Below are 24,914 nucleotides of genomic sequence, written 5' to 3' on the forward strand. Positions count from 1 at the left end.
GAAAAAGTGTCACTGTTGTGTCTGGTCCTTCAGTCCTATCTTTCCATGACTCCTTTGAGATGATATTTGGTACATAACTAGTTTAGGTCAAGGATTCATTGAAGATTAGTTGGTGTTGCGCGTAGAGTTTAACTCAATTTCCTTCCATATAGTGCTTTCTTGAAGTGTCTTAGCATCTTATCTCTTTAGCTTTCCAGCGCAATGGAGTCCTAGTAGCCCTGGTGTAACTCCAAAAGAGCTCGGTGAATCAGGCAACCCATATATTTTTCTGCTGTTTAAATTATTGACATGTTGTACTTGCTGTGTTGCTGGGTCCTCCTTCTGCTAGAAGGTTAAATGTAAATCTCAAAAAAACCCCCAAACAAACAAAAAAAAAAACCCACAAAAAAAGCTTACCAAAAAAAAAAAGTATGGGAAGCCATAAAAAAAAATCCTTTTGATTTTGAGAGGCATCTTCGACAAAGCGCAGGAGACAGTTGCCTTCTTTGAGACATGTTTGTCAAGAGCCTAAAACCTGTCTGAGACGGTTGGTGAATGACCAAGGTGTAGAAGTATAACCGATAGAAGGTACAGTCAGAGTAGCAAAAATAGTTTTCTTTACACTTGCATTCATTTGGTTTGTGTCTCAAGACCCCTTATATACAACTCATTTGCCATGAGGTAGTGTTGGTTGTGTTCTTCCTTTGTATGCTTTTCCCTGCTGCTGGGCGCTTTTGGAATGGGCATGCTTAACTAGATGCACTCCTGTCACTGCTGCTGTGGTAGATGATATCTCTAGTGGTTGCAGGCAAAGTTGGTGGTTTTGGTTTTTTTTAAAATAAAGATCCAGGTGTAACCAGGGAACAAGTTAATAAAGATGGTACGCTTAAAAATTAGACAATGTGTGTGTTGAAATCTGTATGTGAATTAGGTGGTCTTCTACTTGAACAGTACTCGCTATCTCCATGTGTTTGGGAAATGGGAGGGCAAATGTAGCATGAGGATTGAATGAGTGAGCAAATCTGATCATGTAAATCTGTTTCACGCACAGGTTTTATGGCAGTCAGCAGGTCAGATCTACTGGATGCGTTGGCACATGTTGGAGATTATTGGCTTTGGAGACCAGTGGGAAGATCATGCTGCTCAGGAAAAAGAATATAGTCTGGTAGAGAGCTTTAATATAGACACAGGTGAGATTATGTGCTGCATGTGTGTGTCTGTATCATCTCTTTCTGATTCTGCTGTGGCATTTTTTGAGTGGTTAAGTTTATATGGCTAAGCATATAGGAACTAGTAGGTTGATTTAGAAAGCACTATGAGCTTTTGGTTTGTATGACCATGTAGAGCTCATTAAGTAACTACATGGCTTGTGGTTGCATGGAGTGTTTTTGAATCCTAGACTTCTGTCATGATATAATGAAAGTCATGATATAAAAAGCATAAAATTTGACTTAAACCATGACTGTCAAAAATGTGTGTTTGAATTAACTGAACAAACTGCCAAAATAAGAATGTAGAATCTCTCTGAGATGAAATTGCTTTAGGGACCCGCAGATCCCCTTAAATAAGAGATGTGGATTTTTAAAAACATAAACATGCCAACAATTTGTTTAACTTCATACCTCTCAGTTTTGGACAAGGTGAGCATTAAATGCACCATTTCCATAAGACATCTGCAGAATCTCCTAGAATCCTTTGACATTGCTCTTATACTGGGAGAAGATAAAAGGGAAAATCCAGCCTCCAGATACCCCTTTCTTGTTCAGTGTTTGACATGACTCTGGCCAGGGAAACCTGTTAAAGTAACTCTTTTATCACACCTGCAATCTTATAGGACATCTTTTGGGTAGAGTGATTTGGTTTTAATTGCTGCAAGAGACAGAATATACATGGAATCAGCAGCTAATTTTCCACTTCAAAAAATATTCTTATTGCCAGTTGAAAAGATAGCTTCTTTAATAGCTTGTACCTCTTTTAACTAAAGACCTAACTGCACATTAGTTTGAAGTGGCTAACTTAAAACAAACTTGGTTAGACTTTGCCTTTTGTCTCGGTCTCTCTGATTTTGGTAGAAGCATGGGCTCTATTTCACTTCTTTCTAGTCATCATATCCCACATAGAACTTGAATTGAAAAAGTAAATGCTTTCTGTTTTGGATCTTGACAGTTGAATAAATGAGCTCGTGTTGACTGACTGTTGGTAATCAGCCATGTATGTAGTTGCTCTTGGCATGCTTGGGCATCTTAGAGTGAGTTTGGCCCTCTTCTGTTGAGTCTTGAGGTGGTGAATGTCTCCCACCTTGCATTTTCAGAGAGAGCTGCAAGTTGTTGCTTAGCAGATACCAGCAAGTGTTGATTCAGCTCTTATTTCTAAATTATGTAGGGAATATCTAACCTACATAATCGATTTTTATCTCCCTCTCTTGATTTTGGATGCATTAGCTAAAAGGAGCGTGATAAATGTTCAGTCTCGTTTTGCTTTTGCCTATAAGTATTTGCCCTGTTAGCCAGCAAGAGGTGTTTGGAAAAGAGAGAAGCTCATGGCAGAATTAACTTCCTATCCATTGACTCCTCTGTCAGCTGGGCCTGCAGCTGTTCTCCCCACCCTTCTACAGCTGCACGGGGGCACTGTGGATTCTGCTGGTGCTGGGTGTCCAAGTGCGTTGCCCTGGCTGGCCCAGGCACTGTGGGAACAGATGTGGGGAGCAGTGATCTAGAGATGCCTATTTGGAGCATGTGCTTTTCCTGTTCTACAGCCCAGAGAGGCTCAAGTGAAGATGGTAATCCCCATCTCTACAGCTTCTGGGGTCTCCTCCCAGCACGCTCCCTGTCTCTCGCTGCCTTCCTGTCACCTCCCTGTCTCACAGCCGGCAGTGGGATAGTGGGGGCCTCTTCTGCCCAGACAGTCCCCATGAGCCCTTTCCTTGGGGCACGTGGGGTGTGCAGCAGAGGATGGGGGAATTGGCAGAGCTGACAGTGCCCTTCCTTGCTCTGCTGTCCTGCAGTTGCGCAGCCGTTTTTCTGCAAGCCCTCTGGGGGGCTGTACTCTCTGCCTTACCTGGGAGAGCAGCCGAGAAAGGCTGCAGAGGCGCTGAGCCGTGCCGAGTGGTGGGAGCTGCTCTTCTTCGTGAAGAAGGTGGAAGCACAGGAGCAGAAGGAGATCGCCTGTCTCATCCAGCAGGCCCAGGGAGAGCAGGTACGGGCCAGAACCTGTGGTGTGGAAATGGGAGAATGTTAGGAAGGGGACTGGGCCCGAAGGAGGAGATGGCGAGCGTGAGCTGTGCAGGGGCAGCCTGACTGGAGCCAAAATGGGACTGAAATGGGAATGTGAGTGAGGGATGGCAGAAGTGCGGGGAGCTGGGCACAGCAAAGGGGTGAGGCGAGATGAGAGGAAACGCAGCCTGCCATGACCTGGGAGGAGTGACTGTGTCCAGCGAGGTCTGGGTAGGTGAGGCAAGGCCATGGGGTGACTCTGCCACTTGCGGTTGGGGGGTGAGTGCAGGCGGGAGGTCTGGGCTGGGTACAGCCAGGGGAGTGTGGCACTGGGGAATGGCCCCGGGGGCCTCTGGCAGTGCAGCCTTTCTGTCCGTTTGGGCACTGGCCATCACAAGGGGCGTGGGATCCGTGGTGAGTCCGTGAGGGTTAACTTGACCCCGTCTGTCCAGCTGTCGGAGGTGGATGAAGAAGCCCTGATCCAGCTGTCGGTACCTGCAGAGCTGGCCCAGAAGGTGCTGCAGGTCTTGGAGAAGCGGTGCCAGGGCAGCACTCGCCGTGACCTGTGTGGCTCCCACGTCTACGCCAAATACTTCCTCAGCAGGGGGGCCGAGCAGGACGTCAGGGGGAGCGCCGCGGTGTGCTCGAAGGGTGCCGGCCGCAGGAGCGCTGGCCCTGAAGCCGCGATGGCCAAGGCAGCGCAGGAAGACCTTTCCACAGCCACAGTGCCGCCCCGAGCCCCCGCTGCAGTGGTGAAGTCGGATAACCAGCTGTTCAGCGAGCTCCTTGAGAAGGAAGGGCTGTTCTTCCCAGAGGTGACGGAGGAGCAGATCAAAGGTAACGGCCTGCTACGTGCTGGGGCACATGCGTGGTGCTGGAGGCGGCATCGTTGCCTCTGTGGAGGAAGGCTCTGGGCAGGGCACGGGAGGCCAGGCACCCAGAGGTTGCCTGGGGAGCGGGGGCGGGGGGTGCCTGTGGGTGGTGGGTCTGTGGGTGCGTGGCACTGTGGGAGGTGCTGGGGGTGTAACTGCTGCCCTGACACCCATGTCCCTGCCTCCCTCCCGCCAGTGCTGGGCAGCTCCAAGGGGATGAGTGAGACGGGCTCGCTAGCCAAGGTTGCAGCTGTGGTGGACGTGATCCAGAGCAGCAGCTCAGAGGTGGGGCTGCGCTTAGCTGGGCTCAAGCACATCATGGAGATCCTGGAGGAGGAGCCTGAGTCCGAGGAGCAAGTCAGCAAAGCCCAGGGTGGGCTCGGGACCAGGAGTGTTGGGTGAGCCGTGGGGTGTTGCACACCCCTCCTGCTGGCTGTGTGGGACAGTACTGGAGGTGGGAGTGCAGGAGGTGGCAATGGAAGTGTAAAGGCCGGCATGTGCCTGCATGCTCGGCCAGAAGAGGGGTGGGTCTTGTGTCCTCTGGTCCCAGGCAGGCTCATTCCTGGGGCTGACCCAGCTGCTGTGGAGCCACGTGGGCAGGGAAGAGGTGGCTGACAGGGCCCTGGATGTCAGGGGTAGTGCGAGGAGGCTCCTCCTGAGGTGTCCTGTCCCATGCAGGGAGAAGCTGGTGAAAGTGGCAGTGGAGCTGCTGAGCGCCGAGGTGGCAGAGAAGGCCCTGGTGGTGGTGACGCTGCGGCTGCTGGCCATGCTCATGGCGAAGTACGACTGGCGCGTGGCATTTGCCATGGAGGGCGGCGTGCGGGCTGTGCTGGCCTGCATGCAGCAGCACGCCGCCTCCGCCCTGGTGCAGCAGGCCGGCCTGGCAGTGAGTGTGGCGGGGGGACGCTGTAGGTGGGCGGTCAGGGTGCAGGCTCGCCCGGACGTGGCAGGGATGCCCGCTGCCCTCCTGACTGCTGTTGGCCTTGCAGGCCCTGAAGGTGCTGGTGGGAGCTGTGGCCAGCGAGCCAGGAGGTGCCGGTGGGAAGCCCTCGCCCCTGAACCACGCCGATGCGCAGATGATGCGGGAGATCTTTGCCAGCATCGGCTCTGCCTCCAGCGAGGGCTTGGCGAGCCTGCTTAGTGTCATCCCTGCGGCCGTGAGCACCCTGCAGAGGGTCCCAGGGTAGGGGCAGAATGAGGACGGCAGCTGGGGGCGGGGAGACCCTCGGCCAAGGCAGGCGGGTGGCTTGAGGGTGCAGGGGAGGCTCTGTGCTGGGGGGAGGCAGGCGCCCGCATTGCTCTGTCCCTGCAGGGGCTCGTCAGGCGTGCGGAACGGCTTGCTGGTGGTGAACATGCTGATCGACGGCCACCGGGGCCTGGCGGAGCAGCTGGCAGGCCGTGATCTCGCCACGGTGCTGCAGAGCTGCTGGTGGGATGGGCAAAGCTCCAGCTGCCCTCACGCGATGCTGGCCCTCGGTGTGATCAACCGCCTCGCGGAGCACCGGCTGCCCCTGGGCCTGGAGACGGCAGGTAGCTGCCGCCCGCGCCCCCCGCTGTGCTACAGCCCCGTGGGTGCAGCGGGCAGGGCTGCCTCACCTGCCAGGGCAGAGCACCCCACTGGTGCCTCTCCTGCGAGCGGCTGGGCCGGACCCGCGCGTCGTTGTCCTGGCAGGCAGAGAGGCCCCGCTGGACCTGAGGGACGTGCGGCCGCTTCTGAGCAGCGTGGGGGATGGCACGTTGTCCAAGGACGTGGTGGTGGCCCTGGATCGGCAGCTCTGCAGTGAAGGTGCCGTCCCCTCTGGCGAGGCGTCCCAGCTGCTGCAGGACCACAGATGCTTCAGGCTGCTGCTGCGCAGCTTTGAGCTGCTGGGGGCGGAGAAGGCCGTGAGCCTGAGCGTCCTCAGGTGGGTCCGGGGGGATCTGTCGGGGGTCCGGGGCCTCCCCAGCAGGTGGGGGCGGTGGGGTGGTGGTGCTGGAGGGACAAGGCGCACGGTGGTGGGTCCTGGCGGGGCGGCTGTTCTTCAGCAGGGGCAGGTGCCCCCCAGCACATATGCAGGTGCTGACTGGGGTCCTGGGGCACAGGGATGTACGGGGGCAGCGCAGCACACGCCTGGGTGCTGGCGGGAGCCGTGGCTCTCTGTCCCTGTGGGGTGCTGGCCTTCCAGGTGGGGCAGGTCTGCCTGTGGCGCTGCTGTCTGAGTGCAGCGGCCTGAGTGGGCCCCCTCTGCCACTCAGGATCCTGAACAAGTTCCTGGACGCTTACCAGGAGGGTGTGCTGCCCTGGCACGAGTGTGTGGAGCCCTGTTTGTCCTCCCTGAGTGCCCACAGCAGCGACCGGGAGGTGAGGGGGCCCCGGGACTCCCAGCAGGCCGGGGCGGCTTTGCTGGTTGTGTCGTGCGTCGTCTGGGCCCGGCGCTGGCGAAGCTGCAGCCCGGCCTCATCGAGGCCGAGGTGCTGGGAGAGGTGGGGGGTGTTGTGGCTGTGGCCGCGTCCCGGTGGCTGGCGTGCCCGGCCAGGCTCTGGCAGGCACTGTTGCAGCGTCGGGGCGGAGGGTGGGAAGGGAGCACTGCAGCACCCTGCTGCTGCGGCCTGGGGGCTCCCAGCACCGGCCCGGCTGCTCAGGGCTGCCCGCTCCGCAGGTGGTGCAGGAGGCGGTTGGCTTCCTGCACCGCCTGGCCACCGCCAGCAAGGACTGCGCGGTGGCGATGTGCCGCGCGGGCGCCCGCGAGGCTCTGTCCAAAGCCCTGGACAAGCACAGCACGGCTCTGTCGCTGGCGCCGGCCCTGCTGGACCTGGTGACTGACTGCGAGAAGTACGCCAGCCTCTACAAGAAGCTGACGACCAGCATCTTGTCCGGCTGCATCCAGGTGGGCCTGGGGAGGCCCGGCCGTGCTGGGGCTCTGGGTCCAGGGGCCGTCCGGCTGTTCCCAGCGCCGCAGGGCAGCCTTCTGCCCTCTGCCTGCCACAGCCCTGTGGCGGGCGAGGGGAGGAGGCGCCAGGACCGCCGGTCAGAGCCTCGCCCTGTCCCGTAGCTGGTCCTGGGGCAGATTGAGGAGCACCGCCGGAGCCACCGGCCCATCAGCATCCCCTTCTTTGACGTTTTTCTGCACAACCTGTGCCGAGGTGAGTGCAGGGAGCGGGAGCTGGGCCCCTGTGCTCAGCAAGTGTTGGCCGGGCGGCTGGAGGCTCCGGGCGCTCTCCCCACAGGCTCCAGCGTGGAGGTGAAGGAGGATAAGTGTTGGGAGAAGGTGCAGGTCTCCTCCAACCCCCACCGAGCCAGCAAGCTCACGGACAGAAACCCCAAGACCTACTGGGAGTCAAACGGCAGCACCGGCTCCCACTTCATCACTGTGCACATGCAGTGTGGTGTGGTGGTCAGGTGAGGCGGGTCCGGGGGGGAGCCTTGGGGCCGGGAGGGCCAGTGGCTGCGTGGGGAGGGGAGGGCTGTGGTGATCAGTGCGAGCCCTGCCCCAGTGGTCCCCATCCTGGGGGTCGCTGGATGCGGGCATCAGCGCGTGGGGCTGGCGGGGGCTGGGGCGGGGAGGTGGTGCCTGCTGGGCAGCACCGTGTGTGCTGTGCTGCAGGGAGATGAGCATGCTGGTGGCCAGCGAGGACTCCAGCTACATGCCGGCCCGTGTGGTGGTGCTGGGGGGAGACAGCCCTGCCGCCATCAGAACGGAGCTCAACGCGGTGAGTCGGGCCTGGGCTGCTCAGGCCCCAGGGCCCCACGGGAGCGGTGGGCTGGTCCTTGCTGTGCCCTGTGAAGGTCTCGCCCTGGTGCGGGGCCCTGGAAGGTGCCCCCCGGGGAGGTGGGGATGGCAGGAGCTGGGCTGCGGGAGCCTCCTCCTGGCTGTTGGCAGCAGGTGCTGGAGGCTCGGGCACGGGCAGCCCTGCGGCCCAGGCTGCAGCAGGCTGGTGTTGTGGGGCTGTGAGCCAGAGCGGGGCCCTGGCGGCGGGTGCCCTGTGGCTGCGTAGGGGCTGCTGGGAAGGCGAGAGGCACCGGCTTTATCGGGGGGTGGCCAGGGGAGCGTGCGGGGTGGTTGGCGCTCTCTGCCTGGCGTGCTGAGGGCTCGCTGTCTGGCTGCAGGTGACCATCCTGCCCTCGGACAGCAGAGTGATCCTGCTGGAGAACATGACCCGCTTCTGGCCCGTCATCCAGATCCGGGTGAAGCGGTGCCAGCAGGTAGGGGAGCAGGGGGCGGGGCCGGGGAGCCGGCAGCGTGGGGCGTCGGGGCCGTGCCTGCGGAGCTGAGGGTCACGCTGTCCCGCAGGGCGGCATTGACACGCGGGTACGTGGCATCGAGGTGCTGGGTCCCAAGCCCACGTTCTGGCCCATCTTCAAGGAGCAGCTGTGCCGGCGGACGTTCCTCTCCTGCACTGCTCAGGCTCACGCCTGGTGCCAGGAGATCTGCCGGGACCGGGGGCAACTGCTGCAGCTCTTTGGCAGGTGAGCTGTCTCCTGGCTGCGCTGTCACATCCCCAGTGTCCCAGAGCCTGGGGGCACGGTGCTGGCAGCCCGTGAGGGGACTATGGGACTACAGGGCTGGGAGAGGAGCAGCCGTGTGCCCTGCCTGGACAGGGAGGGGCCCTGGCTCCTCCCTGGCCACCGGTGGTCCCAGAGGGCCAGGGCCACCTTGGGGTCCCCCAGGTTTAAGCTGGGCACAGGGGCTGGCGCATCCTGACCAGGCAGAGGTGGGATCTCGTGGGTGCAGGCACCGCCCAGCCCCCCAGTTTGGCGGGGGCCGCAAGGGCCCCAAGACCGAGCACGGGCAGCGAGGGGGCCCTGGCTGCTGGGGGCAAGCGGGGCTGCTGAGCTGTCATGCCTGGCAAGGGGCAGGGCAGGGAGCGACCGCTGTGCTCTGCTTTCCCACGTCCGCCCCAGCCGTCGGCAGGTGCCCGGCAGTGCCATATGCTGCCCGGTCGCTGTTGCAGGCTGAACCGGGCGCTGCGGCACGAGCAGGGCTTCGCTGACCGCTTCCTTCCTGATGACGAGGCAGCCCGGGCCTTGGGCAGGACCTGCTGGGAGGCCCTGGTGACCCCCTTGGTGCAGAGCATCACCAGCCCAGGTACCCTGCGCTCTCCCGGGCCAGTCGGCGCCGTGCCCCAGGCTGAGGCACCCCGCTCTGAGCCTGGCTGGCCTCGCAGACCCCCAAGGCGTCAGCCCCCTGGCCTGGCTGCTGAGCGAGTACCTGGAGCGCGTGGAGCTACCCCGTCACGCCCCGAGCCGCGGCACTGCCTTTGGTTCCCGTGTGCGGCGCCTGACCCAGCTCCTGGTGCATGTGGACCCCGGCAGCCCCAAGCCAGAGGAGGCAAGGGCAGCTGGTGAGCAAGGGGCTGCCCGCCGGTGGGAATGGGACTGGGTCGGGGGTGGTTCAGAGCACCAGGCCGTGGCCGTGGGGATGCGCTGGGGAGCTCTGGGGACTGCCCGGTGGTGCCTGAGCCGGGGAGGGCTCGTGGCCGTGCCCCCCCAGTGGCATCTCCTCTGCTCGGTGCCCCGCAGGCAGAGGGGGAGGCTGCTGTGGGTCAGGGTGCAGGGCCTGCCCACGGAGCTGCACTGAGCCCGGGGCTGTCCCTTGGCAGGCAGGAAGGAGGGGAAGAACAAGGAGGTGCCGACCAGGGCTGCGAAGGTGGCAGTGGAGAAGCCGAGCGGCCTGTGGGACATCTCACGGTGCTGGCGTGGCGTGGTGCAGCAGCAGGTAGAGCTGGGAGGGCTGGCTGTGGGGGCCGGGGAGGGCGCGTGGGACCCTGCCCGGGGCGGGTGTAGGGGGGAGCGGGGCCTGACGGTGCACAGGGAGGGTGCGGGTCTGTACCTGGCCTCCGTGGGGCTGGAGGGGTGTGGAGACAGCCCTGCCGCACTTGCCACCCTGGCAGGGCTCAAGTGCCAGCCGAGGTGTCGGGCTACTTCTTTCCTACCGGGCAGTTGCTGGGCTTCTGTCCCGCCCCTCAGCCCCTGCCCAGCCCTCGGGGCTGCGCTCTCGGCTCTCCACCAGCTGTCGGTAGTCGGCGAGGACGCTGGGGCCTCTTGTCGGCCCCTGGGTGGTTGGTGGTGGCAGAGTGAATCAGGGACGGTGGACGTTCCCACGGGACAGGGGCACATCCCGTGTCGGGACTCACCGCTCTCATGGCGCGTCCCGCAGGTGTGGCGGTTCCTGGAGGCGGCGGGGCAGGCGCCGGACCTCGTGGAGCGATACTGCAGGCTGTACCAGCGCCTGCGCGGCGCCACGGAGGAGCTCTTTGGGCAGCGGGCCGCCTTCGTGCTGGCTCTGGGCCAGGGCTTCGCAGGGGCTTTGCTGCAGCTCCCCTTCCTTGCTGCCCTGCACGTGAGTCAAGGCAGTGGGGCACCAGTGCCGGGGTCCTGCTGGCCCTGGGCCCAGGCTGGGGAGGCGGCCCCGGCCCGCGGCACCGGGATGAGCTCCGGCTGGGCGCTGTCCTGGCCCCCAGCGAGCCCCGGAGCCCGGCCCTGTGGTGGCCCTGGATGGTGCCCAATGGTGGGTGTGCGGCGCTTGGCACGGCACGGCCCCAGCCCCGGTGCGCTCCTGCCTCGGGCTGGTGCCTGGGCACCCTCAGCCCCTGCCCGAGAGCCCCAGGGTTTCCCGGCTGCTCCCTCCGGGACGTTCACCTGGCCCGGCCCTGCGGCCACCCGGCGAGCCCCCGCCGCAGCCAGCCCTCTCTCTCCGCAGGTGAGCGAGCAGTTTGCCCGCTACCTTGACGGGCAGGTCCAGGAGCTCCACGGGACTGCGGGCAGTGCAGAGCCGCTGCAGCGGCTGCAGCAGATCCTGGAGCCCTTTGTCGTCTTCAGTGGGCTGGAGCTCGCCCACACCTTCGAGCACTTCTACCGGTGAGGGGTGTCACGTCTCCACGGGCCAGAGGGCCTGGCGTGGCAGGGGAGGCACGGGCGGTGCTGGGCCGGGCCTGACCTGGCAGCGGTGCTCCTGCTTTGCTTTTCCCGGTGGCTCGGGCATGTGGAGGGAAGGGCCGAGAGGGCCCGTGGGCGCTGCCCGTCTGCGGAGGCACGTTCCCTGCTGGCGATGGGGCGGGGAGGCACCGCGGGGGGAGGCCAGAGCCGGGGCTGTCTCTGTCTGCCGGCGGGTGGCCGATGGCCACGGGGCTCAGGCCGGCCCCTGACCTGACGCTGGCGGCTGTGGCAGGCACTACCTGGGCGACCGGCTCCTGGCACAAGGGCCGTCTTGGCTGGAGGGAGCCGTCGTGGAGCAGATTGGGCTGTGCTTCCCCAGCCGCTTCCCCCAAGAGATGCTGAGCAACTTGGCTGAGTCGGAGGAGCTGCAGCGGCAGTTTTACCTCTTCCAGCTGCAGGAGCAGGACAGGCGGCTGCTGGAGCTGGATGTGGGCCTGGACGAGGTGAGAGCGCTGCTGGGGGGATGGGGGGGAGGCTGGGGGCTGCCCCCGTTCCTCACAGGGGTCCTGGGGGCTGTCCTGAGCCGCCCTTGCATCCACGTGCCCAGGCAGGAGGGACGGCCTCGGTGGCAGATGTGCCAGAGGTGAAGGTGCTGGCCCTGTCCCCGCGCTGCTGGCCCGTTTCCCCGTTCTGCTACATGGATGAACCCAGGAGGTTTTTCTCGGTGGCGCTGAGCTCCCCTCTGGACGAGTTTGCCGACTTCTGCCGGCAGAGTGAGTGTGGTGGCAGCGGGCGTGGGTCTCACCAGGGAGTGCTGGGGTGTGCTGGGAGTGCCCGGCAGGGCTGGCCCCCGGCCCTGGTGCTGACGCTGGCTCTGGTAGGCCAGAGCCAGCAGGGCTGGGGGTGCACAAAGCCACGGCGGTTGCAGTGGACGTGGCTGGGCCACGCTGAGCTGCATTTTGGCGACTGCGTCCTCCACGTGTCCACGCTGCAGATGTACATCCTGCTGCGCTTCAACAGCGCCGAGGTAGGAGCCGGGGCCGCGGTGGGCTGAGGGAGGCCGCGGGTGCTGGAGCGCGGCAGGGCTGTGCCCTCCCTTCCGGCGGGGTCTCGGGCGGTGTTTGGGGCACAGGCCCCCCCTCGTTTGGCTGGGCCTGCAGCTGGCGGGTCTGGGCCGGCTGTTCCCCTCCCATGCCCTCCCGCAGGAGGTGGCTGTGGAGGCCCTGCTGCAGGCTACGGGGCTCCCTGCTGAGCTGCTGCACCACGCGCTGACGCCGCTGACCCAGGGCGAGGGCGTCCTGGTGCGGAACTGCGCGCCGGGAGGTGAGCGTGGGGCTGGGGCATCCCGGGGAGGTGCTGGTCTGAGCCCCGAGTGGGTGCTGGGGTAGGGGGGTGTGAGCTTGTAGGGGAAGCGAGGGGCCTGGAGTGAGTCTGTCGGAGCTCGGGGCGTGGGTCTGCGTGTGGAGCATCTGCGAGGCCCCACGTGGGGCTGGGGGTGGCGCGTGGGGCTGGGGCATGGGTCAACGTGGGGGGTTGGGGACCAGGGCCAGGGGTTGCGAGTGCAGCTGCTGCTCGGGGCCATGTGTAGGGGGGGAGGACGGGGCCGACGCCTGTGCAGGCAGGGTTGGGTCCGGCAGCCACACGTGTGTCCTGGGGCTCCTTCAGGGCCCAGCTCAGGGCTTGGCTGACCCTGGGTCGGGTGCCAGCTCCAGGTGCGCTGCGGCTGAACCAGGCGGCCCTGGCCCGTGCCTCTGGCCGCCACCTGAGGCTGCTGCCCCGGCAGAGGTACCTCCGGGCAGAGAGGGCTGAGGTCAGTGCCCTGGAAAGGAAGAGGAACGTCCTCTGCTGCCTCATCACCCGCATCCTCAAGGTGGAGAAGCAGCTCCACACTGACAACCTGGTGTTTAGGGTACGAAGGGCTTGAGGGGTAGAGAGGGGCTGCCTGGGCGCTGCGCTGCACTGCAGTGTGGGGCTCCCTTGGTGCTGTAGGTGATTGATGCCTGTCAGAAGGGCGAGTTGGGGCCAGGGCTGCAGTTCCTGAGCTTCTGCTGCCACAGCGTGGATGTGCTGTCCTGTGTCCTGCACCTGCTGAACCAGGGCTATCTCCGGCGCCAGGAAGAGAGGCCTCATGTCTTGGAATACATCTCTGCTGAACCCACAACACCTCCTGGGGGCCAGGCACAGATGGTTTTCTGGAACAGGTCACCAGAGGCATCTCCGGATGAGGACAGTGTAGACTGCCTGCATTGGTAGGGATGCATGTCACCAGGTGTGGAGGGGTGTGCATCTCCACCCTGTATGGACATGACACATTTCTCCATATCAGGTTGAATCCTGGCATAGGCAGGGCGGAGGAGTTTCTCCTGGCAGCGTTGCAGGTGCCAATGGGGCACACACTTAGTCCAGAGGAGGCGAAGCTGCTCATGAACCAGACAGTACAGCAGGTCCAGGTTACTCTGAGCATCCCAGAAGATGTTGCTCGGCACCTCCTCATGCACTGCAGGTGGAATGTGGATTTCCTGATCCAGTGCTACGTGGAGAACCGTGAGACCCTGCTCATCTCCTCGGGGCTGCAAGTGCAGGATGCCGAGCCTGCCCTGAGCCCAGGAACCCATTGCCCAGTCTGTGTGAACCAGCTATGTCCCACTGAGAAGGCACCAACCCTCTGTTGCATGCACTACTGCTGCAAGGTGAAGGTCCTGGGGTCTTTGGCTTCTGTAACTTTGTAGGGAATTCCTTCTGCCTAGTTGGAGCAGCTGTTCTTTGTCTGAAGCTGTTCAGGTGATTTTCACAGAGCTCATATGTTCTCTTTTCTCAGCTCCCTTGTTTATTGTGATCTTTCAGTTCCTGATTAGTCTGTTCCTGCTTTTGTGTTTTTGAGTGCCTATCCAGGGTTTGTGGTGGTTTTGTGCACTTTCTGCTGAGGGGGGTGGGCTTCCAGGGTCACATGACCCAGGTGGTGCAGCTCCTGTTTAGCTCTGATCTCTCCTCTTCTGCCTTCACAGCCATGTTGGAATGAGTATCTCACGACTCGCATTGAACAGAACATGGTTGTCAACTGCACCTGTCCCATATCCGAGTGCCGTGCACAGCCAACTACAGCCTTCATTTGTTCCATTGTTTCCTCCGAGGACATTATAGCCAAGGTGAAGTAGGAGAGGTGGTTACTGGGTGTTGAAACTCTGTTTCATTTTGGTCAGCACTAGCAGATAATCTTGCTGTTGCTTTTCCCCTTTCCATTATTAAGACTGGCAGTGTGATAATTGAGGCAGACCAGATTTCTGCCCAGTGGTGTCTGTTGTCACAGATCATGGTCAATATCAGCTATTCAGGAAAGCATAACATCAGCAAAAAAGCACAGTGATACTTCCTCTAAATGTGTCTCCAGCAAACAACATTTCAGGTGCATCCTTAGTTGAGGACCAGGTGAGAGCTTTGGTAGCAGCTCGTGACAAATATCCTCTGCTGGTGTGCTGGAAGCAGTTGTAAAATCTAGGACAAATGAAGAGAAAACATTTGAAGAATTTCATTTTATTGCTGCATCAGTGACCCCAACATCATTTCTCTTCCATTAGTCTCTGTCTTTGAGCACCTCCAGCTTTTTGTGAAGATGACAGAAGTTACCACATCACACTTAATCTCTTTTAAGTCTGTGTGGATCTACAGACATCTCTAGACCAGGCTTCCTGAGCTCTGCTCACCTTAGTCCTCAGTCAGCAGGGGGTAGCAGAAGCTGCCTGTTCTGAGGCAGAAGCTACTTTCCTCCCTATTCTTTCCGTTTTTAGTTATTACTAGAGCTGAATGCCTGCCCCACCAGAGCTGTGGCTGTCACATGACAGACTGTTGTTAATTGCTGGACAGAACAGGTGTCTCATCTGTTTTCCACTGCTCTGTTACTTGACAGGTCTCCACCAGCAATTGCTTTTCCAAAAATATTCTTCTCCTATTCCAGCTCGTTGCTGTCATTATGATCCCATGGGAACATTCATAAGGAGAAATAAACAGTAGTCATAAAGGCTGCTCTATTTTATAATTTTTCTTTAAGATTGCATACTGGCAACCAGAATGGTCAAGACTACAGAAAAACATTTCCTTCAATGTATCTTTTGTATCTTGTTTTCTAGAAGTGCTTGGAGAGTTAGTGCATGTATCTGGACAGTTCTTACTGGCTTTGCAAATCCTGTAGTCGTGCCTGTCTGAGAGCAGGGTTTAATATCCTGTTGCTATGGCTATTTTATAAAAAAAAAAAAAATAAATTATTGCAGGTCAACATAAATTGCAGCCACTTTTAACAAGTTGCTCTGCTCTCACTGAAATGTTACCTGTTTCCTTTTACCTGTTACCTGTTTCCCTTTTTGCTCAGTAAGTGGTATGGCTGGAGTGTTAATACCTTGTGCAAAGTCACACATACAGTCACAGAATAATTTAGGTTGCAATAATCTGTGAAGCTCTCTGATTCAACCCTGTATTCAAAATAACCAGATTATTGTGTGAAGATCTAACACTGAAGTTAAAACGTACTGCTCCAGGTTCAGTCTGCTCTGCATCTTGTGTTTAGGTAGCTCTAGGCAGTGGTAAGATCCCCCTCTGTTGCCTTTTCCTCATGCTGAACAAACCCACCTCTCTCAACCTCCCCTCGTACATTCTGTGCTTCAGCCCCTGACTGTCTTGATGGTTTATGAACGACATTTTCTCTAATCTGTTAATGTCTGTCTTGTACTTGGAAGCCCAAACTGTTCCCGGTATCCAATTTGTCACCAGTGCTAAATAGCTTTGAGAAATCCCTTCCCTTGCCTGCTGGCTGCAATCTTGATGATACAAGAGTAAGTTTAAACTTTTCTTGCTTGTATTTCTACAAAACATAAACCCTGTCATGTTTCTGAAAGAGGTTTTCTCTCAACCTTGTTTCTCTCAAGTTCTGTGAGAGGCTGTTTTCAGAGGTGGTCTTCCATTCTGCCCCCAGGGATTCTTTGCTGGGAATTGTGCCGTAGGCTCCCTACTTGGATTAACTCCAGTGTGTACAGAGGTTCCTCTAAGATCTTGATCAGTGTCATGTGGTACTTGGCAACTTCTTGATTGAACCTGTTTAGTTTTCTTCCCAGACCTTTATTGGACACTTGTTCCCTCTCTTTTTAGGCTTCTTGTGAGCACCTCTTTCTCATACGGTTCCAGTAGGAATCCTAGATCAACTTCAGCAGTTGCATCTCTGTCTCCTCCTCAGGATAGAGCAAAACCCCAAACATCAGACGTGAAATTCATCCTCTGTGAAGGCTGTGATTTGGTGCTGTCTGCTGACTCAAGTACCTGTTTATCTCTCTGTGTACTGGTGTCTGGGCAGAAATGGTCCCACAGCCTATCAACAGGATGACAACAGACATAGATGTAGATTCTCTAAGAAGAATGAAGTGGATTTGAGACTTTGCCTCCACCAGGCATGTTGCCATGACACACAGGCTGACATCCTTGCAGCCTGTCAGCACACACTCTCTGGTTTCAGTTGCTTGAACAAGAAGGAATAAATGAGAGAGAGAAATGAATGAGAGCCCTGTCTGAGCCCTTCGGTGCTCTCTAGTGCTTGTTGTGACCAGTATTGTTCTTTCTGTGCCTGCTGGCTCTCCTAGTGCAGCTCTCCAGGTATGCAAAAAAATCCTTGCAGGAGGACTGTTTGACTACAGGATTTCTTCTGAACTTCCTCTAGCTTTGCGTATGTTTGCAGAGTCCTTGCCCTATAGTAACTGAGCATAGAAAACTAAGCTACTCTGTGTGGTATGATTGCATCCCTGGGTCCCTATCCTACTTATCTATTGATAACCAATTTGCCTGTCCTCTGCAGTAATGTCTAGAGGGTGTGGGCAAAGCGAGTCTCCTTCCCCTTTGCACATCATGTAAATAAGCAAAACTCTGCAGAGGAAGTTAAAATCAGAAAAAGTTAAAGAGCGCCTGATAGCTTTCTGTGGTGAGATGATTGGCTTGGTGGATGAGGGGAGATGTTGTTTATCTTTGCTTTAGTAAGGCTTTCTACACCATCATCCACAACATCCTCACAGAAAAAACCTGATGAAGTACAAACTGGATGAGTGGACAGTGCAATGGCCTGCTGAGCTTCAAGGGTTATGATCAGTGGCAGAAAGTTCAGCTGGAGGCCAGTCACTGGCGTAACCCAGAGGTTGAAGCAATGTAACTGAGGTTAACATTGTTTAACAACCTCGTTGATGACCTGAATGGTGGGACCAAGTGCACCCTCAGCAAATTTATAGATGATCAACAGTTGGGAGGACTGCTCGATGCTCCAGATGGTTGTGCTGCTGTTCAGAGGGACCTCAACAGGCTAGAGAGCTTAGCAAACAATATCACCAAGTTCAATGAAGGGAAATGCCAAGTCCTGCCGTTGGGGTGGAATAACCCAATACAGCAGTATGTGCCAGGGGCCAACCATCTGGAAAGCAGCCCTGCAGAAAAAAAAATGGGATTGTCATAGACAACAAGTTGAACATAAGCCATCAGTGTGCTTTCGTGGCTAAGAAGGTCCACTAGCATCTTACATTGAATTAGGGAGAGCATTGACAGCAGGTTGAGGGAGGTGATCATTCCCCTGTACCCAGTGCTGGTGAGATGACATCTGGCATACTATGTCCGTCTTGGAGCTCACTAGTACAAGACTGGGGAGAATCCAGCAAAAGGCCACAATGAAGATTTAGGTTTTGGAACACCTCTAGGAGAAGCTAAGAGAGCTGGGTTTGTTTAGCCTGGAGAAGAGAAGGCTCAGGGGTGGATCTTATCAACACATGTAAATACACAAATGGGATTAAGGAGCCAGATTCTTCTTGGTGATACCCAGTGAAAGGATAAGAGGCAGTGGACATTAATTTAAATGCAAGGAATTCCACATAAGAAAACTTTTTTTTGTTTTGAACAGTAAGGGTAATGGGACATTGGAACAGGTTGAGCAGAGAGGATTGTAGACTCTATTCTTGGGTGTGCTCAAAACCCAACTGGACATGGTCCTGAGCAACCCTGCTTTGAGCTGGAGGAGTTGGACTAGTTTTTATCTCCAGAAGTGCCTTCCAACCTTAGCTGTTCTGTGATTATATGAAACAGCATCCAGATATGACATGAGCAGGGGGGAATTTAGACAAAGAGAATGAAAGAATAAACTAATTTAGTGCTGTTTTGTTGTGAGATGTAGAGCCCAGAGGCACCAGACCCCACTTGTGAGGCCTAACCTTGCAGCTTCTCTGCCTTAAATCTCCTTCCTGGCTTCTTATTACAGTATGAAAAAGCCCTCCTCAGAGTCTATGTTGAGTGTTGCTCCAACCTGACGTGGTGCACCAATCCTCAGGGCTGCGATCAGATTCTCCTTAAGGATGGACTTGGCTATGGGGCAGCCTGTTCCAAGTGCTCCTGGATATCCTGCTTCAGCTGCAACTTCCCAGAGGTGAGGCTGAGCTGAGTCATGGGTAATACTCTCTTGGGTTTGGCACGCACCATTCTGCTTTTGTGTGGTTGACTGACTCTCTCTTTCAGGCCCATTATCCTGCCAGCTGCAGCCATATGTCTCAGTGGGTGGACGATGATGGGTACTATGAGGGAATGACAAGTGAAGCCCAGAGCAAACATCTGGCTAAACTCATTTCGAAGCACTGCCCAAGCTGCCAGGCTCAAATAGAGAAAAATGAGGGGTGCCTGCAGTGAGTATCCATTTTTGTTTGCTACTGGAGACAGGAGAAGGCAAAGACACAGTTAGGTCCATTGTGCTTCTCTTTTTTTGGCTGTGGAGTAAAAATTACAGCAGGTCTGTTTTATAGTTTCAGAATAATAAGTGATTGCTTTTAATTCCTAGGTAAAGCAAAATGTTCCCCAGCATTCAGAGTTAAATTCACTGATAGCTCTGTAGGAGAACCAAAACTCATTTTACGGTACCTTTTTATAGCACACACTTGTCTGCTCTCAGAATCCCCTATAAACATACAAAAGTGCAGGTTAGGGGAGTGGATAGCTCAGCACCATTTTCTCTTGGATGCTCACCTATTCCTGTAACTTTAAGCAATTTTCTTTTAACTGCCCCTTTTGAATTGTCTTGAATCTCTGGCAGCTTTTTACATGATTGGGAAGCTCATTCCAGCTTTGAAGCCAGGGCTTAAGAGTTGCCATTTATTTCTTTCTTGCACTGGCAGAGCCCTTAGTGCCCAGCTGTGATTTGTCCCCACATGTTGTGTGTGGCCCTAGGGCTGTGCAGTGCCTTTCTGCACTGTGGAGTGCTGCATTACTGGGGGAAGAGGTGAGGTGCTCATGCAGATCTTGCTCCAAACTGGAATGCTTAGTTTACCCTTCGATTACTTGGTAAGTTGGTACTGTGAGACCAGAATTCCAGTTTACCCAGCTCATTTTTGGAGACACAATGACAGATTTTAAGCATCATCTGCTTCCAGCAAAGGCTTTAAAAAAAGCCACGTGCAGGGAGGTGCATAGTACTGAGTGAATGGGAGTGACTGGGTCACACATTCCAGCCCTGTCATCTAGGGGAGCACTGGGAGGAACTGTCTGCAAGTGGCTGTTAAGACTGAGTGATTCCCGTTGTTCTTCTGTCATGCAGTATGACATGTGCAAAGTGTAATCATGGCTTCTGTTGGCGTTGCCTCAAACCCTGGAGGCCGACTCACAAGGATTATTACAACTGCTCTGCTATGGTGAGTAGTTTGCTGTATGCTTGTGTTCAGATGCACCTAGCTTTCCGAAGAGTCTGAGGATGTCCACTTGTGCCCTTTACTCTGGACTTTGTACGCTTGCCAGTAATATTGATCGTATTGTCAAAGTCTGCATGTGTGGTAGCCATTTCCAGACAACCCTGGTACTTGAGGGAAATTGCTACAGGTTACTTCTGCCTTTCCTTTCAGGTGAGTAAAGCAGCTTGGCAGGAGAAGCGTTTCCAGGATTACAATGAGAGATGCACCTTTCATCATCGTGCAAGGGTAAGGCCTCCTCTTTCCTTTGCAGATGCTGACTCTGTTGTCTTAGCCCCGGTGAGCAGGACAGTTCCTGTTGTGTCTCAGTGTATTTCATGTGAAGTTGAGAATTGGGCTTTGGATCCAGGTGGGGATGCCTGGTCATTTCACCCTTGCTCTGATGCAAGGGGTAGTTCTTGGCCTGCTTTCTTCTATCAAGTCTGTTGTGGAAACCGAGCACCTAACTTGTGTTTACGTGCTCAGACTGATGCAGTATTTGGAAGCAATGGTGACTGAAGGCTGAACCCTGTCTAGAGCTGAGATACTGTAAAAGGTTGAAGTGATGGCACAGTAAAGATGTCATAGCTGGATGCAGTAAGTGCTCTCCTGCTGCCTGCATCTTCTGGAATGGCCCTTCAGGATGCTTACCAATTATCTGTGGGGAAGGTGCGATTTTTTTTTTTTTTTTTGGATCTTGTGGAGCTTGACATCGACTTTTTTTTTCCTCCTTTGATTATTGCAGGAATTTGCCATGAGTCTGAGGAACAGGGTTTCTTCCATCAGTGAGATGCCAAAAATTAGGACTTTGACCTTTGTTCTTGATGCCTGCAAAGTGCTAGAGCAGGCACGGAAGGTAAGGCTGGATAACAGACTTGCTGAGGTTTAGGCCTAATTCAGTTGGTGTGTTTTATGCCTTTCTTAAAGTGAGGAGATGCTAACCTTGCTCTGCTCCAAACAAGGTGAGACAGAAAAAGCTTGAGGGGAGGAATAGCATCAGGACAGGGGAAGAGCTCATGTCTGCCTTTCCCTGCTCTCACTCTGAGGTGGGCTCTGTCTTCAGTGTTCATCACAGTCAGGTTGTAGGATTTGGAGCTTAGCTCAAGTTGACACCATGGAATCAGCACAAGGATCTATATTTAGTGTTTTCATATACTGGGTTTGGTCCATTCCAATTTGAAATGCCCCAGTGACGGTACTTACCTTTTGAAAGCTCTCCTTGATGCTGTGTTATAATCAGGAAGTCCCTCTTGATGCTCATGTTATGATTTTCCTTTCTTAACTTCATTTCATGAGCCGTAGGTGTTTAGGGAGCACTGAGTTACCCACTGCCTAGCCACATTATGAAGGATTTGCAGTGCAGCCACTGGATGTGTGCAATAAGCCTGTGACAGTGTAGGCCTGCAATGTCTTCTGTCCCCTGAAACACAGGAAGGAGATGGGAATTGCCTTTGCAGTACTGGCTTTGCAATATATACCTTGTTTGCACAGGCAGATTTGATTTTGAGAGAGACGTGGAACAAGGGTGTATGTCCCTGTCTTGTCTCTTCAGTATGGTAGCCCCTGTGTTTGCCAGGATACGTATCACTGTTGCTTGCTGCTGCTGGCTTTTCTGACCCTTTTCTTTAAATGGAAATGGTGGTCTTGTTTCCTGCTGAGTGCCTGGATGGCTTTAGGGGTCATTTATTCATAACAGGAGTTTGTCAGTTGTTGAAATGCCTTTGTCATGGGCTCTTGGTGCTGTATAGCACCATGCCTCCTTCCCTTTGGGCTCAGTTCTCTCAGTTCAGGGCCACTTGAATCTAGGGCGGCTCAGCAACGTGTAGATTCTGTGTGCTGGTTCTTTTGACGCTCTGCCTGCTGGTCAGTCATGCTTGTTATGCATTTACAGTCTGTGTTCTTGTGATGGTTCGCAGATGGGAACAATCAGTTACTTCAGACTTCGGTACAAAATAATTACATGTTCATTTCCAATCCTACGAGTAGCTCTAGGTAGCCTGGCACTGCTGTCACTTGGCATAATGGTTCACTGGGCTGTTGCCACAGACTAGAAGCACTGCCAGGCTTCTCTCAGCCACTGATACGTAATGAAATCTGGAAAGATGTGATGCTACTCTCTTCTTGCCCACTCTGAAGCTGAAGGTGGATGTTTACAGTGTGATCTGTACTGCTGCAGGTGCTGGCCTACTCCTGTGTGTACAGCTACTATAACCAGGACACTGAGAGCATGGATGTTGTGGAACAGCAGACTGAGAGCCTAGAGCTGCACACTAATGCTCTGCAGATCCTTCTGGGTAAGTCCCGCAGCCTCTCAAAGTAGAGACTAGCATTCCCAGCTGTCTGGTTCAAAGGGTGGCAGCTCTGGTTCAAAGGGGGCAATAGCATACACACCAGCACCCAGCTGGTCTCTCTCACTTTTCCCAGCCCATTTTTGATGTCATTTCTGGGAAGTCCACTGAAGCAGTTTGGCTGCTGGTGGAGATTGATGCAGCAAGGAACAACATGTTCCCTTCTGAAAGAGGAGTGTATGTGCACAGGAGACCTAAGTAGCTGTGACTGCTTCATAATCGGAGCCAAGGGATTGCTTCATAATCAGAGCCAAGGGACTTGGTCTGTGCTTAGGAGTGTGGGAAGCAGCGTGACTTTGTTGGCTTTAAATTGCAGAGGAAACCCTGCTGCAGTATCAGGACCTGGCCTCTTCTCTTCAGCTCCTGAAAGCAGAACATTTCAGTGCTGGTTTGGAGTTGGTACATCAGATCAAGGAGCGTCTCTTTGCAATTCTCTGGTACTCCACACAGGTGAAGTCCACATGCCCTTTGGCTGACTATCTTGCTCTGTTCTAGTTTGATCTTGGGCAAACTTAGAAGGGGGCTTGATCAGCTGAGGGGATAGACTCTGTGCTGTGTGTATGTAGGGAAGGGGTTTGCAGCGCAAAAAACACCCCAAATCGCATATTGTCTCTCTCTTCTGGCTGCTCTTCTGTGCTAGCAGGATTTCCATGTTGGACTCCAGACTTTGACAGATCCTGGTCAGAGAAAGGTGAAACTCTCCAATGTGCCTACTTCAGCCCCTGCCTTTATAGGGTGAGTTTTCCTAGCAGGGTGACAGGGAAGGGTGCGTGAGTGCAGACAAAAAGCAGGTGACCAGAGTTTTCTGCTGTGCTCGCTGACATACAGAAGAGTTAATAACACATACTCATTACTTGCATTCTGTGTTGCGGTCTGAGGTAAATGTAAGTGACACAGAGGTGTAGGGAGACCAGCAAAAGCTCCACTTGGTCAAGAAAATGCCGTCACTGGCTTACCTGGTTATATAAGTTGCTCTCCCTGGACGCTCTTGAGTTTCTGTAGAGTGTCACACTCTTTCTTCAAAGTTGTATCTGAGGTCTAGGAGGTGTCTATGTGAGAGAAGCAAGAATAAGAACATACATGGGGGGAGATGGAAGAGCCTGACATTTATTTTAAGAAGGGAATGGAGAAGAGGTGACACAGCTGTAAAATAATGTGTTGAGAGCTGAAATGGATGGTTTGTTGTTTCTCTGCCTAGAGTACTGAGCTGGCAGATGTTAAGTATGGAAGGTGATGAGTTTGAAACAGGGTCTATTCCTGTAAGACACACTGTTTAAGCCAAGAAACTGCTATCCCAGTGTGACCAATCCCCCCTGACAGCTGCTGTATTTCCAGGAGCTGAACAGGGTGCTGAGTGTTGCAAGAAAGAATGACAACTGAGTCAAGAGACACTGTTTCAGAGCAGGGTTTCTGCTCTTGGGATGAGGCTGAGACAGCAGAGCTGGTGGCAGACTGCAGCTTGTTGGCCCAGTCACAGGTGTCTCTCTGACACAGCCCTGTGCTGCATGCATGGATAAGGCCATTTAATCACCTTCTCTGAGGTGCATCTGCATGGCTGCTGTGTCCCTGAGGCATGGCTTTGGAGGGGGATGCTGAGGTGATGGTAGTAGGGAGGACGAGGGTGGTGTGAGGCTGAGTTGTGGTTGCACAACCAGGGCTCTGCTCTGATGTTCTCCTCCTCAAATAGGCCAAAACGTACCATCTTGTGTGACTCCCCCAACACAGACGAAGGTGGCAAAGAGGCTGAAGATGAGGAGTATGAACCTCAGTGGCAGGAAGACTATGATGATGATGATGACCTTGATGAAGACAACTTTCTGTTTGATGATGAGTCGGATAACCTTGACTGTGATTCCTACTTTGATGATGATGATGCCTATGACTAGAAGTGGGCTGTCACCCAGCCTGGCAGCCTGGACCTCTGCCTCTGCTCTGTCTTGACCAGTTTGTATTAATTTCTTTCCTCAAAGACAGTGAGGAGCTCTCAGGCAGAATGAAGAGATGTTTCCTCTGGGGGCTACTTGCTCAGTGACTCTCCTTTAATATGCAGAAACATCGCTCTGGACAGATGGGCTGTGTTACTGTGGCCGCCTCTCAGAAAGACATCTCCTCGCCTTTCTTCCTTGTCTCCATTTCTGCCCATAGGTATCTAATTGAGTTAGAAAGTCACAGTCCAGCTGCAAAGTGAGGGCTGCTTGCCTCATGTTGAAGGACTGTTTGGTGTCCTTGGGCATGCTCTCCCCAAGGGTTGGGCACAGGTGAGCGTGGTGCGTGTCCTAACATGGCACTGTCTAATCCAGCCAGTGTCTAGAAATACTGTAAAGTGACATGTTTACACTCAAGTCAAAGCCTTCCATCTGGAGCTGGTGGGATTCTCTCCAGAGTCACAGATGGATGTGGTTCAGTGCGTTCCTCTCGTTGAAAGGGGCAGCTTTTTTGCTGTTTGTTGGAGTTGTCTTCTCTGCTATGGAGCAGGATGGGCTGCGATGCCTGGCACAAGTTTGCAGGGCTGTTTTTAAGTGTATAAATGTATGTGCGCACACACACACATGAAATAGATATAGAGATATATATGTGCAGAAGTTGTTGAGATAATACTTTATCTTTCCAAAAAAGGAAAACCCTGAGGAACAAGGGTTGAAAAAAGTTCTGTTTAAAAAAAAAAGTTTTCTTCGAGCACAAGCCTCCTGGTTGTCTATGTGGAACGTGGTTGTGAAGGGAGAGCAGGACATGCTCAGGTGAGGAGGATGTGACCTGAATGTCCTCATCCCAGGAGTCATTTGTGAAATATGTGTGGGTTTGGGATCCTCACCCAGGCCACGCGGTCATCCCTGCAAAGTGGCTTTTCCTTCCTGGGCAGTTAGAGAACAGTAAGAGGTATGGGAAAGAGGGCAGGGGACCAGGCCAGAGTGATGGGGCTGGTGTTT

The 24,914-nt window shown here is 55.1% G+C and overlaps 1 protein-coding gene across 11 annotated transcripts in view; it reads left to right on the plus strand.

Annotated features, from left to right (window-relative positions):
• Positions 1–24,663, plus strand: part of CUL9 (cullin 9) — a 34,031-nt gene extending 9,368 nt beyond the window's left edge. For 4 of the 11 annotated variants that reach the window (XM_074817490.1, XM_074817491.1, XM_074817483.1 and 1 more), the window contains 36 exons: positions 1,031–1,169; positions 2,984–3,174; positions 3,644–4,028; positions 4,260–4,461; positions 4,742–4,949; positions 5,053–5,246; positions 5,376–5,593; positions 5,736–5,967; positions 6,299–6,404; positions 6,703–6,930; positions 7,096–7,186; positions 7,271–7,442; positions 7,648–7,753; positions 8,151–8,246; positions 8,335–8,510; positions 8,996–9,129; positions 9,209–9,385; positions 9,644–9,759; positions 10,201–10,383; positions 10,744–10,901; positions 11,212–11,422; positions 11,527–11,946; positions 12,125–12,242; positions 12,626–12,828; positions 12,909–13,168; positions 13,246–13,609; positions 13,925–14,065; positions 18,190–18,354; positions 18,444–18,607; positions 19,513–19,606; positions 19,814–19,888; positions 20,385–20,495; positions 21,816–21,933; positions 22,304–22,437; positions 22,631–22,722; positions 23,675–24,663. In XM_074817490.1, the coding sequence (XP_074673591.1) occupies positions 1,031–1,169; positions 2,984–3,174; positions 3,644–4,028; positions 4,260–4,461; positions 4,742–4,949; positions 5,053–5,246; positions 5,376–5,593; positions 5,736–5,967; positions 6,299–6,404; positions 6,703–6,930; positions 7,096–7,186; positions 7,271–7,442; positions 7,648–7,753; positions 8,151–8,246; positions 8,335–8,510; positions 8,996–9,129; positions 9,209–9,385; positions 9,644–9,759; positions 10,201–10,383; positions 10,744–10,901; positions 11,212–11,422; positions 11,527–11,946; positions 12,125–12,242; positions 12,626–12,828; positions 12,909–13,168; positions 13,246–13,609; positions 13,925–14,065; positions 18,190–18,354; positions 18,444–18,607; positions 19,513–19,606; positions 19,814–19,888; positions 20,385–20,495; positions 21,816–21,933; positions 22,304–22,437; positions 22,631–22,722; positions 23,675–23,873 (6,381 nt within the window). In that variant the 3' untranslated portion in view covers positions 23,874–24,663. Of the gene's footprint in view, positions 1–1,030; positions 1,170–2,983; positions 3,175–3,643; positions 4,029–4,259; positions 4,462–4,741; positions 4,950–5,052; positions 5,247–5,375; positions 5,594–5,735; positions 5,968–6,298; positions 6,405–6,702; positions 6,931–7,095; positions 7,187–7,270; positions 7,443–7,647; positions 7,754–8,150; positions 8,247–8,334; positions 8,511–8,995; positions 9,130–9,208; positions 9,386–9,643; positions 9,760–10,200; positions 10,384–10,743; positions 10,902–11,211; positions 11,423–11,526; positions 11,947–12,124; positions 12,243–12,625; positions 12,829–12,908; positions 13,169–13,245; positions 13,610–13,924; positions 14,066–18,189; positions 18,355–18,443; positions 18,608–19,439; positions 19,607–19,813; positions 19,889–19,913; positions 20,215–20,384; positions 20,496–21,815; positions 21,934–22,303; positions 22,438–22,630; positions 22,723–23,674 lie in introns of those variants that run through there. The other 7 variants (XM_074817486.1, XM_074817485.1, XM_074817487.1 and 4 more) reach the window with 7 other exon arrangements.
• The last annotated feature ends 251 nt before the right edge of the window (positions 24,664–24,914 follow it).

This window comes from Strix aluco, chromosome 3, assembly GCF_031877795.1.
Source record: "Strix aluco isolate bStrAlu1 chromosome 3, bStrAlu1.hap1, whole genome shotgun sequence".
Classification (NCBI taxonomy): Eukaryota; Metazoa; Chordata; class Aves; order Strigiformes; family Strigidae; genus Strix; species Strix aluco.